Below are 17297 nucleotides of genomic sequence, written 5' to 3'. Positions count from 1 at the left end.
TGCATTATCGGTCGGCTTGACTTTGCAGCATCTTCAGCTATGTTCTTCTACGCAACAGCAAATACTTTTCAGTGGTCCTTCTCAAAAGGGGTATCTGGCCTTATGGAATTGTCTTTGGCTGCATCCCACTGCTTCGTCCCCTGGAGATTTTTGATATCCATTTCAGAGACTAAGGGCCTAATTTAGATTTCAGCAGATGGATTATTCCACCATAACAGTGATGGATATCCTGTTGGCCGAAATCTAAATCCCATAGAAAACAAATGGGATTTAGACTTCTGCAAAAAGGATATCAGTCACCGTTGTGATGGAGTAACCGTTTCACCCAAATCTAAATCAGGCACTAAGCCTGAATGTAGAAATCTTCACTGCAGCTTCGACCCAAGCCCATCCGACGACAACGTTCCCTCATCGGAAACCTCCTGCAGCCTTGCCCCATTGAACTTTACCTTCTCTGGCCCTTTTTCTCTGAAATTTTTTGAAGTCCAAAGGTAAGCACTGACAGGCCTCAATCCACTTCTTGTACCTGAACCGCCCTCCATTGTGGTCTGCTATATTTTATAACTTTGACCCGGTCTAGTGCGACTATATGTCATCTGTTGGTGACTTGACCTTTTAGGTGCTAATTTTTACTTCTTTAAAAATTCACAACTCTGGTTCTGCTGGTTGGATTTTTGTTGTTTTGGTGTCAAATAACTTTTTTAAAATGTATTCTATTTTTCTAAATTGGTTTTGGATTTTTCTTATGCTGTGTTTTCACTTCATCACGGTTTGTCTGCTGCATAAATATTTAAACATTGCCTCTCAGTTAAGTCTGAATGCTGAGCAGACTGGGATAGTAAACCCAACTATTGAACGGTATTGGTTTCAATTCTTAGTAACAAGACGATTGGATTCCTCTGGCAGAATTCATATATAACAACTCTTTACACACGTTTCTAAGGATGTCACTATTCTACTGTATTTATGTATTTCAGGTGCATTAAAACTAATACATAAGTCCACATAAGACCATGGTGTGACATCTAGGGATGGAAAAGGCCACATACAAGAGGTTTGCAGATCCTCAATGTACTCCAGCTGCCTACCACAAAGTGGGGGCACTAACACATTTGGAAGACATATTTTATTTAAAGTGAAGCATCAAATTGTAAAGTTTTACGACATCAAGTAGTCCATCTTTAGAAACATTTTTGCAGTCTCATCTGCTGGTCTAACTTAAGAACATTTACCCATTTTTTAGCAGTTCAACTCAGACCACTTTAAATCTCATCCTTCTGAGGTTTATATTTTATAATTATGTATTAAAAATTCAAGATGCAAGATGGAGGAATAAAGCATTACCTAATTTCTTCATTTCATTTTATTTTTTACATTCACCTATTTAAGCTCTTCTATTGCTTTGGGATTCAGAGGTACAACAGGTACAAAAGCCACTTGAAAGATTTGGTGCTGTGACAAGTATGGCCACTCACGACTTACTAAACATACTTTATAACCATGCAAGTAACAAAGAGCTTTGCGTTTTCTCACCCAATGTTTCCATTATCTTCATTGGGGGGTAATCTTCCTCCTTTTCGTCCTTATAAGGCTCAACATCCCGATGTGCAAGTATCACACCTTCATACCTTAGAAACAGGTTAAGTTATAATGTTATCTTATTTTTTATTATTTATATTGGCTTTGCAGAAAAAACAGTAAACCCAGTTCACAAAGGTAAGTATACCTATGCAATTTTCCGTACACTTTTACTTATACCAGGGCATGAATTTATGCCTTGATGGAATTTAGCAACTCCAGATGGAGATTTTTTCGTGTGTGTATGAAAATGGAAGAAAAACAGAACTCCTGAGGACCTCAGGATACATAAATTGCTCTGTGCAGCATGCAGACAACTCATCACATCGGACAAAGCAAACTACTATACCAAAACCATCAGTGAATCCACCAACTGAAGTAGAATGGTTTTCAAGACATCCAAGCACTACATCAGCCCCCTGCCAGACCCACCTGCTCCCCTCTCCACAGAAAAGCTCCAGCGACACATCGACAACATCAAGCTGTTGTGACCACCACCTATCATAGGATCCAACAATGGTCATCTTTCAAAGCCCTACCTCTTGCTGATTTCGCTGACATACTGAACTCCATCAAGGCTACTTCTATAAGGATGATGCCTTATCCACGACCTTCATCAAAGCTTGCTCTGTGGATGCTCTCTCACCTCTGCTCAACATTGTCAATGCCTCCCTCACTCAAGGAATCTTCACAGAAGCTCTCAAAACAGTCCCAATCCTCTCACTCCTGACGTAACCTTCAGAAGTCCTGTCTGGCTTCAGATCATGCTGCAGCACAGACAATAACCTTACACATCGCAGATGTTGCCCTTCTGACCGCAGACGAAAATGACCACTTCCCCCTGATATTGATGGACCTCTCATCTGAATTAGATAGCGGACCATCCCACGTCATGTGCATCGTGGAGTCTCAAATAGGATTCATCTACAATGTCCTTTACTGGTTCTCCTCCTCCATATCCAGCCAACCCCAGGTTGTTCACATGTGCCCCTCCAGGTCCCAAATGATCACACTGACCTGCAAAGTCATCCTGGGTTAAATAATGTCCCTTGTCAACAACTACATGGAGCCACTTGTGTTCTTCACAATGATAACAGCATCAAGGTTCACCAATATGCTGAAGAACTATCAAAATTCAGACATCCATTGCTTCAAACACTGCCTGCGCATCATTCAGACCTAGATGTTTAGTGCCTACTTTAAGCTCAATCCAACCAAGACGGAATTCATGTTATTTGCCAAGAACAACAAATAAGAAACAGTACAAACCTGGCTCCATTAAATGTACCTTGGCTTTGATATGAGACACAAACTTTCACTAAATTCAGACCTGTACACCAACCTCCCCCTCAAGGAACACACTGCCAAAAAAACTAAGATGGCCTTGAACCAGCTCTCTTCTAAAGAAGGTGAAGCTGTTTCTTCCAGACAGAAGGCCTCATTATGAACCTGGTTAATAGCCAGGTGAGGTGTGTGACCTATTTCAAGGCTAGCCGTAACTTTGAGCTGGTTTAGGTTGTTGTACTACTGGAGTAGAAGTGGGTGTTAATTTAATGAATTGTAACTGACTTTTCCCTTTGACTGTGTGTTTATTTGGTACTGGCATGTTGCTCCCTGAGCTTTAATTTTTCCTTTTGCCCCTTCCATATTCCTCATTTTCAAGTCACTCTTCCTTGTCCCTTCCACTCTACACATGAAACACAGACCTACAGGTGCATGTCAATGTTGATGAGAGATGGTGCCAGTGTAGCCAGATAGCTACCTACGTGAATTGCATTTATGATTATGTGAGGTAACACTAAGGAAGTGCCACTATAGATATTCTTTGTGACATGGACTCAGTGTATTAAATATCTATTCACATTTTAAAAATTCACAATTTATTACACAACAATATTGTTAACTATTAGCACTTTTCTAAAACCAATATCTGTCAGATTTATCAAAAATGCCTATCACTGTTGATGCATTTAAATGTTTACCCCTTTAAAAAACTGAAGTAAACTATCACTCTACAAATCAGAAGATAATCACAGTCAAATAAAGTAGAAAATGTGACATGTTAACTGTGTGTCCATCCCACGTAAGCAACATTTACGTTTGATAAACGCCATGCTCAAAAAAGGGTCTTAACCCAAGCAGAAAAAGAGATTATGTTTACCCTGAACAATTGAGGAATGATATAAATGATCGAATCCAATGGATTACTTTATACTGTACCTTTTTAGAATAGCACTTCAAAGATCACTGATATGCTGATACAGTTCCTAAATCCAATTAGTCAATGTACCCTTCAATTAATTCTTAAACACAGAACAGAGACCAATTGTACAGTTCTTTATTAGGGAATACATTTAATTCCAAGATATGTTTCAATTTCTCAGTACCTAAAAAATATGTTAGAGCAGATTTATTATTTTTTAGTATTTATTGTTTTTAGAGTGAAGCAGCACGGCAACAAACGTTGCTGCACTGTATTGTGCAAGGGGGAGTAAGAAGAAAAGACACATGTTTATTCAAAAAGGCCAGCTGCTACTGTCATCCCCTGTACAGGCACGCTTTAAGGCTGCCTAGCACCACTTACAATCTTTGCACCATAATGCAAAGGTGTGCTGTTTAGCATAGTATTTGTCTTGGAATTATACCCTTTCAGTAGAAACACCTCGCCTAGACACATCCTGAAACATTCCACACAGAGGGGCTCACTATGACTTCGGCAGACGGAAAAGCCCAACCACCGAAGTCCCGACGGGTAGGTTACCGCCAGTGTGGCAGCCTTCCTGCCGGGCCCATTACGAGTTTCACCCTCTGGGTCAGTGCGTGAGAACACAGTTTCTGCACGCTGGCCCAGCGGAAAACGCCTGACAGCATTGTCTCCAGCTCATAATTAAGCCGGCAGCAATGCTGTAGTGCGCATGGTGCAGCAGCACATGTTGCAATGTTCACTGTCTCCACGGCCGGGGCATTGCGACGGGGCATTGCGACGGCTCCGACAACCTTTTCATGGCAGAGTTACTGCCATGAAACCACTGGCGGAGAAGGGGCTCATAATCACCAGGGCGGCACTGCTTGCAGTGCTGCCCTGGCAGATTAGGACCACCAACACTGCCACACTGTCGTGTAGTCGAAATATGGCGGTCTGACTGCCACCCCAACCCTGGTAGTCATTGGACCACCAGGGTTGTAATGACGCCCAGAGTGTGCAAACAGTGCAGCATACATGTAATGGGTAGAATGTCTGAAGAAATTAAAACATTCTCGCTGTTAGCGCATGTTTCTAGGAGGCATTACTTTTTGACACAAAGCCCAGTCTGGCTATGGGTGCTTGTGCTGTGATGCCTAAGTTCCACCTAAGTTATGCCACCTTGACACAAAGCGCAAAGTGTTGAAAAAAGGGCACCTTTCTAGCGCAAAATAATTCTTGCACAGGAAAGTAAATTTCCTATCTAGACTTTGCGGTGCCCTTCGTAACTTTGTCTTGGCTCAAAGTCTCTATAAACCTTCCTGTGGTGTTTAACTATATTTCCAGAAATTAAATTACAATATTTGAGTAATCCAAGGAACTCTTATGATAACAAATTCCAGATCCTATCTAGCTCATCTCCTCCTTGATTGTACCACAATGTTGGATCATGAACTATAATAGTAACAATCTAAACCAGGTAGACAAACTTAAGTGGTTGAAATGTGAGACTGCCATATTATTTTATTAAAACAAGTGATTCCTCATATTGACTTTGCATGAGCCTTTTTTTCAAAAACATGAACTTGACATCAAATACAATAATTTATTAATAGACTACATTATTGACAGACAGTGACAGCTTCAAGGTGTTTGCCATCACACCATTCACTCTTGTGGGTTCTTGGGCGGCACAATTGCATACCTTCAATTTTATTAATGATTAGATTGACTTACAATATCACATAAGTTTATGAAGACTTCTGCATTCTCACCCGGTTATGAGACAATAATAGCAAGGTTTGCATGGCTAATAATCTATGATTACTTGGTTCCTCGCGGCCCCCTTTTTTTGCATACTGTTACCAACTGGGAACTCCTCCAAGATTCAGGTACTATTCTGTGTTTAATTATGGCACTAAATACAGGCTTCAACTTCAAAATTTGAAACTTACATTTTGAAAAGTATCACTTCAAAAGTTTCATTTCCAGAAAAAAATAGTAAAAACATTGGTAAGCTAGAAATATAGACTGGAAAAAATAGCAAGAGAACATAAAATAGCATAGAAAAGTACGATATAAAGAATTAAAAAAGGAGCTGACATTCTCTCATACAAAAAAACAGGAAAAGGGATAAACATGAAACATAGACAATAAGGGGCATGTGGAACAAGAAATAAAAGAATGGCAGACAAAAGGAAAAAGCGGGAGTAAAATAGACAAAATTAAGAGAACGGAAAAGGAGACAGTGAAGGCAAAATAGCCGTGTTACGAATTTTGTAAAAGCTACAAGAAGTAAATATTTGGAAAGTATGACATTTGAAATAATTCTTTTGGAAAGACTGGGGAAAACAAGGTACAGACAAAGTTTTTGGAATCAACCCCCAACAGCCCTGTTCTGAACAACTCTTTCGGACCCAAATCTTTTTACACTTTCATGAATCTTATGAATGCTTCAGGTTATGTATTCATAAAAAATATAATTCACTGCAAAGACTTATTTCATCAATAGCACATTTTGCTTTTTATTGCATACTCTAATTAAATAATCATCAATCATTCTTGGATTCAAAAGTGAGGATCATGATATACATTATTTGATGGTCTGCTAAAATGTTGCTCCAAAATGTTTTAATCTATATCATCAATGCATTCCAGAATCAAGGATTTAATATTCATTTTTTGTAGTAATATTTATGAACTTAAGTTCCACTACGTTTATCAGCAGTGTTGCCTTTTATTCATTCTCAGTAAACATCCTAATTTCTCTGCACCTAAAATGTGTCTGTTTCCAACCAATTCTGAACACCATTATTCATCTTAGCCAGGCTATGCTACATCTGGTGGTGTCGTGATGACACTGTTAGTGTTTTCTTTATTGTTAATTAGGACTTTTTAAACATTTCAGTCTCATACCCGAGTCAGATTCGATTTTATGAAGATGTGTGGTCAGTGGCTGAGTATATCAGTTCCCATCTATTTGGAAGAGAAGGGTACCACAGGAAGTCAGTACTATGTCAGATGAAAGAGAGAAAGGAGATATCTACAGACATGTAGGACATGGTAGGGAATTCTTTCTGGCAGCTAAATGCAGAAAGCAGTTCCCAGGAGCAGACAGTGTGAAATCTCATATCAGTGAGGAAAATCAAATTGTCAAAGCTAAAATAAAACTCCAAATACTGTAATGGTATAAATGTTGTTATTTGGTCTGATACAATTAAATATAGCAATACTCTGAAAGTAAAACATAAAGCTGTATTTGCAGAAAAGCCATTCTAGAAAACTGATAAAAACAAATGACTGTTTTTTTCCAATAAAGATTAAAACATTGAGAAAAGAGGAGAACAGGGAGGAAATATAAATAAAGAAAAGAGAATGAAAGAACATTTAAAGTGATTGGAAAACAAAATATAACAGAACAGAACAAATATGGACAAATTAAAAAAGGCACAGTGATAAGGAAGAAGTATATATGACAAGAGAGTGAAAAAGAGGGAAAATATAGAAAAGTAGAAACACAAAAAGAAAGATAGGAACAATAAAAAGGAGGATTCAACAAAAGAACAATAATGCAAAAGTAATTAAAATAAAAGGTGCAAGAAATAAAGAAAAAAAGATAATATTAGGAACAAATGGCAATAAACATCAGGCAAATTAAACATGCAGGACTAATAAAATAAAATAAAAAGAAATCAAGAGTGATTTGAAGAAAGACAAAAGACTAGAAAGTAAGGTAAGAATGGAACACCGTAGTAGGAAAGAGTTAAAAGAAACACAGAGAATGAATATAGAAAATAGATCTGAAATACAAGCAATATCTAAATGGTTTGTTTGCCCCTCTTCAGATTCTGATTTGTGAGAGTCTGCTATTCATTCTTCCTCTCAGTGCCACATTTATCTTTTCTGTGATTTTGGTCTATGGACCCCTAGGATAGCCCTCCCACTTTTTACAGGCCTTTACCGACTTGGTTGCAAGCCTCGCTGTGGAAAGACTGAACTTCACCCTGCTTGGGGATTTCAATACACACTTTAAAGACTCAACCAATTGCACCTCAAAGCCCCTCGTATGTTATCTGGCATCACTTCAACTTTCCCAAAGGGTAATAGGTACTACTTATAATAAAGGTGATTCTATTGACCTAATTTTCACCAATTTAACTCACATAGAGGCACATAGCCCTGTACCTCAAACTTGGACCAACCATTATGTGCTTCCTTTTACTGTGTCTGATGCCTCCTCTGGGTCCCCCTGTAACAGCTGCCTGGAGGGGCCGTTCCTGGTCTAAGTTGACTATGGGGGAGCAGTTCAGTGTTACAAGGCCTACTCAGAGTAGTCAAGTCACCTCGTTTTCAAGGAGCTTTAATGACTGGATTACTAATTCTTTGGACACAGTCCTTCCGATGAAGCAACTCAAGAATATGCGACTAGGTAAAAAATCCCCTTGGTTTAATGCCCACTTACTCAGTATGAAAAAGGAGGGTAATCAACTAGAAAGAATTTGGACAAAGACGTATGATGCAGCCAATAAGGCCAAATAAAGGAGTGTGGCCAGGTACTAACACTCTGAAATCAGAGCTGCTATTACACCTCAAAAGTTGAGCAGTCTGCGAACTCCCCCAAGGAGATATTTCCAATCTTATAAGCTATCACGGGACCTAAATCTTCTGATGGGGCTTCAGAAGCCTCCAGTGAGCATAGTAATAACTTGGCCCTCCTCTTTCAGAAGAAGATACTTGATATCTATTCGTCATTTCCAGACAAAACATATCTGGAGAATCCCCCTGGGACCTCCACTGCTCATCCAGCAGAGACTTTGACTGCCTTCCCAAACCTTATAGGTCTTTTCAGCACAAAAAATTCAGGGTCCCCTCTTGACACTGCCCCTCTCCATATCCTAAAAAAGAGCTGTGATTGTATAGTCCCGGTACTGGTAGAGCTAGTCAATCTCTCCCTTGCCAGAGGGCAGGTACCCGCCGACTAGAAGCATGCGGTAGTTAAGCCGATTAAAAAAAAAAATGGACTTAATCCACAATGTTTGAGCAGCTACAGGCCCATTTCTCTGCTGCCTTTTTGGAATCCCATCAGGTTCTTCACCATACCCAAATGGGATTTCACCCACAGCATGGAAACCGCCATGTTGGCAGCATCGGAGGAAGCTAGACGGCTGCTGGATCCAGGAAGCTCAGCCGCAATTATTTTGTTAGATCTTAATGCGGCCTTTGATACGATGGTTCACTATCACACACAGGACAAGAAAAATCCATAGGTGCCTCAAAAGACAACCTCTATCTATATATCAGGCACAACTAAGATGTTAAAAATTGCCCTCATTCACTTTTTGTGAGCCGATTCATCATCGGACTTTGCTTCCACATACCTGCAATAGCCCACGTCAGGGGTGGAGCAATAGGGAAGGGGACACAAGACAATACAAAAACACAAAGGGATCAACCATACAGAAAACACACAACTATTTAAAACTATCTCATGGAAGTCCAGTCATAGTCTTTATTTAGGGACCCCCTGGATAGGATTAAAAATTGATGTACTTATGGTGGTGATCGGCTATATGTCAACATGTTTCGGCTGCCTCGGTTGCACATAAGGGGTCAATCAGCCTTCACCAGAACATTAGATCCCTTACAACAGTAAGTAAGGACTTAATCTTCCCTTATCAGTAAACACACTTCGAGTCATCGAGTTTTCATTGCTTTATCTCCTAAACTGGAGCTCTGTGGGAGCGCCTCACATTCAAGGGACCGGCGCCTCTTCTTTGACCACGTGTAGCTCAGTGAAACTTTGATACGATGGACCATGTTACCCTTCTTCTCCATATAGTGCAATCTGGCATTGAAGGTCTAGCCTTAGAGTGGTTCTCTTTATTCTAATACTCTTTCGATGAGGTGTGGGTTGCCCAAGGGGTCTTCCCTGAGCCCCACTCTCTTTAATATTTATACGTGCCCACTGGCGGAGAATGTTCACTCCAATGGGCTGGCTATAATGTATTACGCAGATGATACTCAGCTGGTGATTTCAATGTCCCCCTCTTACAGCCCCTCCCAGCTTAGTCTCTCCCCGTCTCCAGGAAGTAGTCAACTGGATGGCTAACTGTAAACTCAAACTGAATGAAGATAAAACAGAGATGATGATACTGGGAATAATCTGAGCAGGTGGCTCCCCTCAGTGAGCTCTTCTCTGCTGGGAAACCTACCTAGTCGTAAGCCTGTGATAAAAAACCTCAGCATGTGGCTTGATAACAGGCTCACGATGGATCATCAGGCAAAGTATCTCACTGCCTGATGTTTTGGTATCCTGAGATTGTTAAGAAAGGTAATAAATCTTTTGCCTTTTCTGGCAATATTTATTATTCAGGCCCTGATCAACTCTCAGATTAATTATGGAAATTCCTTGTATCTGGGTTCACCTCAATACGTTACCAAAAAATTACAGGTTATTCAAAACACTGCAGCGCGTCTTCTTATGAACCTTCCGAGGCAGGCTTCAGTAAATACTGCCTTGCAAGAACTTCATTGCCTTTGTGAGAAGCAACAATTCAAATCCATGTGTATTTACACAGAGCGTTGCATAAAAGAGGCCATCTACTGTTTGGTCCTTTTGCCATTCCCCATTTAACTGGGAGGTTAAAATCAGCCTCTTTGCTTCAGGTCCTCAGCATTAAGAGATCTTCCTGAGGTAGGCATTCTTTTTTCCATCTGGTCCAAAACTATGGAACACTCTTCCTTTGAAATTGCGGCACATAACCAACGAGTGTCTCTTTCGTACGGCCCAGTAAATCTGGCAGTTTAGCCTCTAACCCTTTGTTGCATGTTCCTTACTGTACTTTCGACTACTTAGCAGTGGGAAGCCTACGGGTAGCCGTGCACTTTACAAATCCTATAGAATAGACATGCAACACAATAGAACAAAATAGGAAATTACAAAAGTGAAGAACAAAATTAATACTTGGGACAACAGAAATACATCTTGAAACAAAAGGCTTTCATCATCATGACCTGATTAGAGGATGGTTAGAACATCCACAGTAGTGAATTAAATAACTGTAATAGCTACTTGTGGCTTTTTTATAGGTTGAGCTATTAGGAGAGGATAATCATACCTGCTTGATATGCTCTTCACCTCCTAAGGAGAGAAATACAAACAGATAAGCATGCAGCTAATAGAATGTATGCCCAAATGTAAAATTCATTAAATGTTTGATAGTACACTGAGCAGGACATTTAAACAGATGTATTAGTGAATAACCCAAATTGTTATACTGTTATCACTTTATCACTTTCACAGATAAGGTGTCAATAACAGATTTACTTTATTATTTACCTGCACATTCAATCCAGTAAGTCTATCAAACCAAATAAAAATACACTAATAACCATAGTGAGAATTAGTTCTCCTTAAAAAGACCAGATTAGTTTTCTCTTCCCCAACCTCTTTCTCTTCCTTTTCTTCCACTCTTCTCCCAGATAGACCAGTGTCAGGATGACTCCATTATTTTGTAAATAGTGCGCTCTGGAGACATTTCAATTAGTCTATTATTACCATTGGTAATGTAAAGCATGAATCAGTGGAATAGACTATAGTCTCTATCTTCACCAACTACCTTACTGACACATTCACTAATGAACTAAAATCTGTGACTATGCTTTTATTTATATGTGTAGTTAATGAACCTTTAAGGTTCAAATTACTTGCAAAAGATATCTAAGATTCTGGAGTAGGATACATGCTAGTGGAACTTAGTCTGCTTAGAACTCCTCACTTAAACCTAATTACTTCAGACATTAATGCCTGTCTTCTGCTTTTTGAAACAGGAATTTTCTATTATTTCCATTAATCTGTTCAACAATTGCCGGGAGTTATTTTTATGGTGGGTGTGCAAGTTTACTATTCTCTACTGATACAGCCTTGTGGTTACCTACACAATTATTTAACAAGCACAGCTTGGAAAAAACTGAGATCACTCAGTAATACGGCGGGAGGGATATCCATCACGTTTGTGATGGAGTAATCCCCTCTGTCAAGGTCGTAATCAGTCCCATAGTCACTTCTACTAGAGCTGATTGCAAGTGCATTAAGACAGTTGTAACACATATTAGAGGGATTCTGAGGGACTAATACAACTCCATCCAGTTTCACTTGTCTTCCAAAGTGGCTTAACCTAGAATGCTGATCAGGTTTCTAGACCATTTAAGCCCCAGTCCTTCCTATATTTCTTTTTCGTTGAACCATTCACAGGGTTTACAAAGTGCTATAAGATCCCTGTAGGAAAGTCCTCCTTTTTGCACTGGTCAACCCCAAACACTTTGGACAGATACCGGTGATTATTGACTCTTGGCTGTGCCCTGGGTACTGCTTACCAGTCCCAGGGCCAGTGCTCTGTGTAAAGTGCATATGCATATTAGGCTAATTATAATTGGCAATGTTAACCTAAGTCCCTAGTATATGGTAGGGCATGTAGGTTTAGGGACCCCAGCATAGGTAGTGCACCCATAAGTGCACTGCTGAGGTGCTCAGTGTCATTTTAAAGGCAGGCCTGCCTTGCTGGCTGATTTTGATTTAAAGTTACATGCAAATTCGACTTTGGATTTAAAAGTACTTCCAAAGTCTTAAACTACCTTATTTTTACATACATGTCACCCCTAAGGTATGCCCTATGTGCCCATAGGATGGGTGCCATGTAACTATAAGCAGGTACCTTATAAAAATAGTTTTATAAGCTCTCGGGAGGTAAAACAGCCAAATTTGTTTTCCCCTCATTGTAGTGAATGGCCTCCATAGGCTAGAATGGGGAGACTTTATTTTAATTTATAAAGTCTCCTTATGTGTCAGATACCTCAAGTTTGGTATCAAATTAATTGTTATACTAAATCTCACTACTTACAATTGTTGGATTTAATATAACTTGTTCAGGTAAAGAGTTTTAAACTCTACCTAAAAAGTTGCCAACTTCAGCCCTGTAGTGCTCTGCTCTTATTGGCCAGCCTCTGGCAGCCTTGCCATGCTACCTTGATGAGGTGTGAGGTAGCCTGGGCTGAAAACAAGGAGATGTGCCTGGGGGAGGAGAACTTCCCTCAGCAGATGGAGAAGCAGGAAGGCGGGAGAGCTGCCAAACTGGTCTTCAAAGGCAGGGAAGGACATTTGGAGCAACCCAGCACCTCCCTCACATCCTGCAAACTCAATTAGTTGCCCCCCTGATTAGATTAGGAGAGGGCAGGAGAGGGGTGTGTTTAAGATTTTTAGCCACACCAGTGGGTGGGCTCAGCCACATGTAACCTCCAAAAATCAGTTTCAGCCACAATGGTTTTTTGAGGAATGTTGCTCCCTGGGTTTGATTTTTTCCACGCTTCCCAGGAAGTGGTCATCACAGGGGGAAGGACCCTGCACCTGGTTGTAGAACCAGGTCCCTCCTGTTTTTTACCCAGGAGCAAGGATATAATTGGCAGAGCTGCACCTACACCTCAGATCCCTACATGGACGAACTACAGGAGAAGAAGGACTGCCCTGCTGGACCCCTGGCCTGCACCTGGACACTGCACTCTGGAAGACTGCACCAGCTGCACACTTGGGCTTCACCACAAGAAGGACTTTGCCTGGCTTCAACTGGTTCAAGGAGGGACTCCCAGGTTTGCTACAGGTGAAAAATTGCTAACCAGAGTCCCCTGCGCCAACTCCTGAAGAACCTGAACAGCTGACCACTGTCCAGTGGCCAATTTGGAGTTTGCGCCAGGTGCGTTCCCGGAGTTGTAGTCCGCACCCTCAAAGAGCATCTCAGGGCTTCTGGAACCTTTGGGCGAGCTGTGGAATTCAAAAGAACCTTAAAATGGAGTACTTTTTGAAAAAAGCTCCATAAAGGGACTGACCCGCCGAGGCAACTCTAGCCGGCTTGCCTCAACCACAGCCCGGCCTGACCTGCAGGTTTGTCCAGGTGAAGAAACTTTCTGAAAAAGTGAGTACGTCTGAACGTAGAAAGTTGACAAGGACCTCCCAGGTAGAAATCTCCACCGAGGGCTCCCGCGACACGTATCCAGGGAAGAGTTCCAGGAGGTCGGATTCGACTGGCAACTTGGTCCTGCTGAAACAAATCTTCAAGAAAACATCTAAGTCCGAAGGTAAACTTTGACCGAGGGCTTCTGTGGGCAGTAGCTGAGCAGGGCTCCATCGTGGTCGGCCCTAAACATTTTCTTTGCCCTGGTCGAGGTGCGACCAGATGACCAGAATTTCGCTTTTCGTTTAATTCTTTAAAAATTCATATCTCCTGTTCCCTTTATCCGATTTTATTCATTTTGGTGTCATTTTAAAGCTGACAATATTTCCTAGTTGATAAATTGGTTTTAGCTTTTTAAACTGTTTCCTGTGTTTAATTTAATTACTGTTTTGTGATATTTGAATGCTTCACGCTTTGTCTCCTAACTTAAGCCTTGTCAACGTTGCCAAGCTACCAGAGGTTGAGCTAGATTTAATTTATTGAGACCTAACTGGACCTAAGTGGAAGTTAGTGGCCTATTGCTAAGTGTTGGTACTTACCTGCCCTTACCAATAACCTATTTTCCAACAATCCCAAACAACTGCCATTGTAGAACGCAGGAGGGTTAAGCAAGAGAAAGGAGTGAAGGCCAATGCAGAAGAAAGCCTAATCACAGTTAACCAATGCAAAAAAAGCCTAATCACAGTTAAACATCAGAAGAGTGATCCTTCTTTTAACGAGCTTCGCCTTTGGTGACTAAGCCTCGAGTATCTTCTTGGATAGTTCTAACAATGGAAGCAGGTTAGGCTGGGCACCTATAAATCATAGGACATTGTATGTGGGGTCCTTTAGGGTTCTGATCACTCCCCACTGCTGGTCTTTGTCTATGTTCTGCATTGCTCATATTGCTCTCCAAAGGGATCACAGACATGGGTTAAAGGCTGGACTGCTTTAAGTAGCTCACATTAAAAGCTATCAACTACACCACCTTAAAAAACCACCTCTGAAGGATGTTCCCAACTTCCCGCCATGACTGCCAAAACACTTGTCAACACTCAAGCAAGAACAAGCAAGACTGTTGCAACAACATATCAGGCAAACAAATGTACTTCTCCAGCATTGACCAAAATCATGAATTGCATCACAAGTATTGTTAGCACTCTCCAGATTAATACCCTCTCTCCACTTGGTTATTAAACAAAGCATGATTTTCCAGCAAACATTGGTCCAATTCAAACTCTTTGCTGTCAAACACTGCACATCACCAAGTTATATCTGTCACAGCTTCACACACATCATGCTTTGCTGTTAGCAGCATCTGCTCTCAACACCCAAAAAGTTCACAAGCCATATTCTATCTCACCAGACCTTCAGTTCTTTTAACTAGTTGAACCTTTGTACTGTACTAGGATGTCCTCACTGGTCATCTCCACAGTTCAAATGTGTTTCAAGAATCCACTATCTACAGCACATGGCAAAGCTCACATCACCTTACTCATGACCCACAAGTGTAAATATACATCATGTAAATAAATGCATGGTCTAGTAATGCCCTCACTTCTTAAAATGTTATACCATGATCTAATTATCTACAACAGTGGTTTTTAAACAGTGGTTTTTAAACAGCGGTTTGATGCCCTCTGGGGGTTAAAGAGGCCTATTTAGGGGTCTGAGACTGTTCTACAAAATTAAGTAATACTAAAATGAATACATTAAAATGGATAAAGTATATACAAATAAAGAAGCTAAATTGAAATTGTAAAACCTTTTTCTATATTTGATTGTAAATTGTACTAAATATTTCAATATTTGAGCACTTGTATGGTGTATATTTGTTTTTGTAATTTTGTTTAATTGTTTTGAGAATCAAGTCATATAAATCGCTTAGGCTAGTGTTCCCCTGCTTCCAATAATGACTTAATGGGGATCACCAAATTCCAGAGATAATTCAGTGGGGGTCAAAAGGTTAAGAACCACTGATCTACAATGTTGTTAGTACAACTATTAGAAATCTGATCTCCTGGGATTATTAATCAATAAAACTAATGTTCTGAGATGTCAGTGGTCATGCCACAGAAAAAAAGCAGGACTTTGTAAAATTGCTGAAGTGTGTGTTGTTTTCCAGCTACTCCACAGTCAAAGTTAAGCATTGCTGGAAAAGCAAACAACTTATGTCCACTATGGAATGCAATCTACTGACTTGATTATTATGCCTGCACCCCTCTCTGTCTCTCTCTCTCTCTCTTGGAACTTCTCTATTGTGATTTAGCTAGTGTTTCTGTGAACTGGACGCCCCTTTGCAAAGGATGACTGATCACCTTTCTCTCCTGTTTCCATTGCTGTGTTTGGGTGTTAAGCTAATAATATTAAGGTGAAACCTTTGCCCAGACAGTGTTTGCAGGTGCAAAACTAGCAAAATAATTAAGTGATGTTTCATAACATGTTTGCCTTATACTGCATGATTTGCCTATTCTCGCTGCATAGTTTGGTCCTCCACTACTGTATATTTCCAGTGGCCATGCCTATATTTGCATTATAGACTGGAACCAAATTAAGGGTTGGTTATTTTGCTACAGTATTTGTGTGCATCTCTCCAAAATCGTTTTGCAAGGATATCTGAGTAGCCCAAGTTGCCTCAGATTAAGAAATAAACAGCATTCACTAGCAGCAACACCACATTCTGTTTCAGACACATACCCTATCTCGTCAGTAAGAATATAGAGAAAGCAATAACACCAATCTGTTTTTATAGGTTTCTAAACCCATCTGGCCTTCATCATCTTCACTGGTCACAATGGATACTCCCACGTCTCTGTGATAAGGATCCTGAGGAAGAAATGGTGCTCTAATTGTGTTGATTTCCAAACACTTCTTAACGTAAGTTGTTCCACACATCACTGCTGATATTTCCTCTTTTACTGTGATGAGATTCCTTAGATAGGAATGCTCCTCTAAATGTCCAACCCCTGGCACCTTCAGTAACTCCAGGCACGTCTGCCTCTGCAATTGAGTTTCTCTTGCAAATATCTAGATTTCTAAACCTTCTAACTTCCAATAGCTGCTGTCTAGTACTGACAATTCTAATTTTTTATTAAGTTCCTCAGGAAGCATCCTCCTCTTCTGGTTGTAAAGTTTCATAACCCTTTCTTACTTTCAATAACTCCATCTCATGCTGCATACACTTCTGTTCAATCTCTGCGATTAGGCTTCCGAGGGCAGATCGTTGCTCTTTTAATTTGGTCATTTTCTCTCTGATGGACAGTAGACTCCTCTTCTCTTTATCTTCCAAGTGTCTGAGGTGGCAAGATTTTTCCTTCTCCAAAATCTGCTCCAGTTTCTCAAACTCTTTCGTGATGCGCTTTCTCTGGCTCTTGAAGAGATTCTGCAACAAAAGAAAAAACTGGCAAGTTGATATTATGAGCATTGGAGACATGATTAATCTAACAAACACTCCTGGAACTGCTTCTTTGTGCTTTTTAATAGTTTATCATCCAGTGGGAAATTAAGGAATGTTATGTTATGTAGAATTTATATCAGATTCATGAGGCCACAAG

General features: G+C 40.3%; 1 protein-coding gene across 1 annotated transcript in view; it reads right to left on the bottom strand.

The window, feature by feature from the left end:
- Nucleotides 1-17297, bottom strand: part of LOC138299238 (E3 ubiquitin-protein ligase TRIM39-like) — a 108453-nt gene that overhangs the window by 55975 nt on the left and 35181 nt on the right. Inside the window, exons 3-5 of the mRNA XM_069237365.1 lie at nt 16895-17125; nt 10879-10901; nt 1534-1628 (exon numbers count right to left, since the gene is read on the bottom strand). Coding sequence (XP_069093466.1) covers nt 1534-1628; nt 10879-10901; nt 16895-17125 — 349 coding nt within the window. The remainder of the gene's footprint in view (nt 1-1533; nt 1629-10878; nt 10902-16894; nt 17126-17297) is intronic.

The sequence above is a fragment of the Pleurodeles waltl genome, chromosome 6 (assembly GCF_031143425.1).
Source record: "Pleurodeles waltl isolate 20211129_DDA chromosome 6, aPleWal1.hap1.20221129, whole genome shotgun sequence".
Classification (NCBI taxonomy): domain Eukaryota; kingdom Metazoa; phylum Chordata; class Amphibia; order Caudata; family Salamandridae; genus Pleurodeles; species Pleurodeles waltl.
The sequence above is the reverse complement of the archived record's forward strand: the minus strand, read 5'-3'. Positions and strand labels throughout refer to the sequence as shown.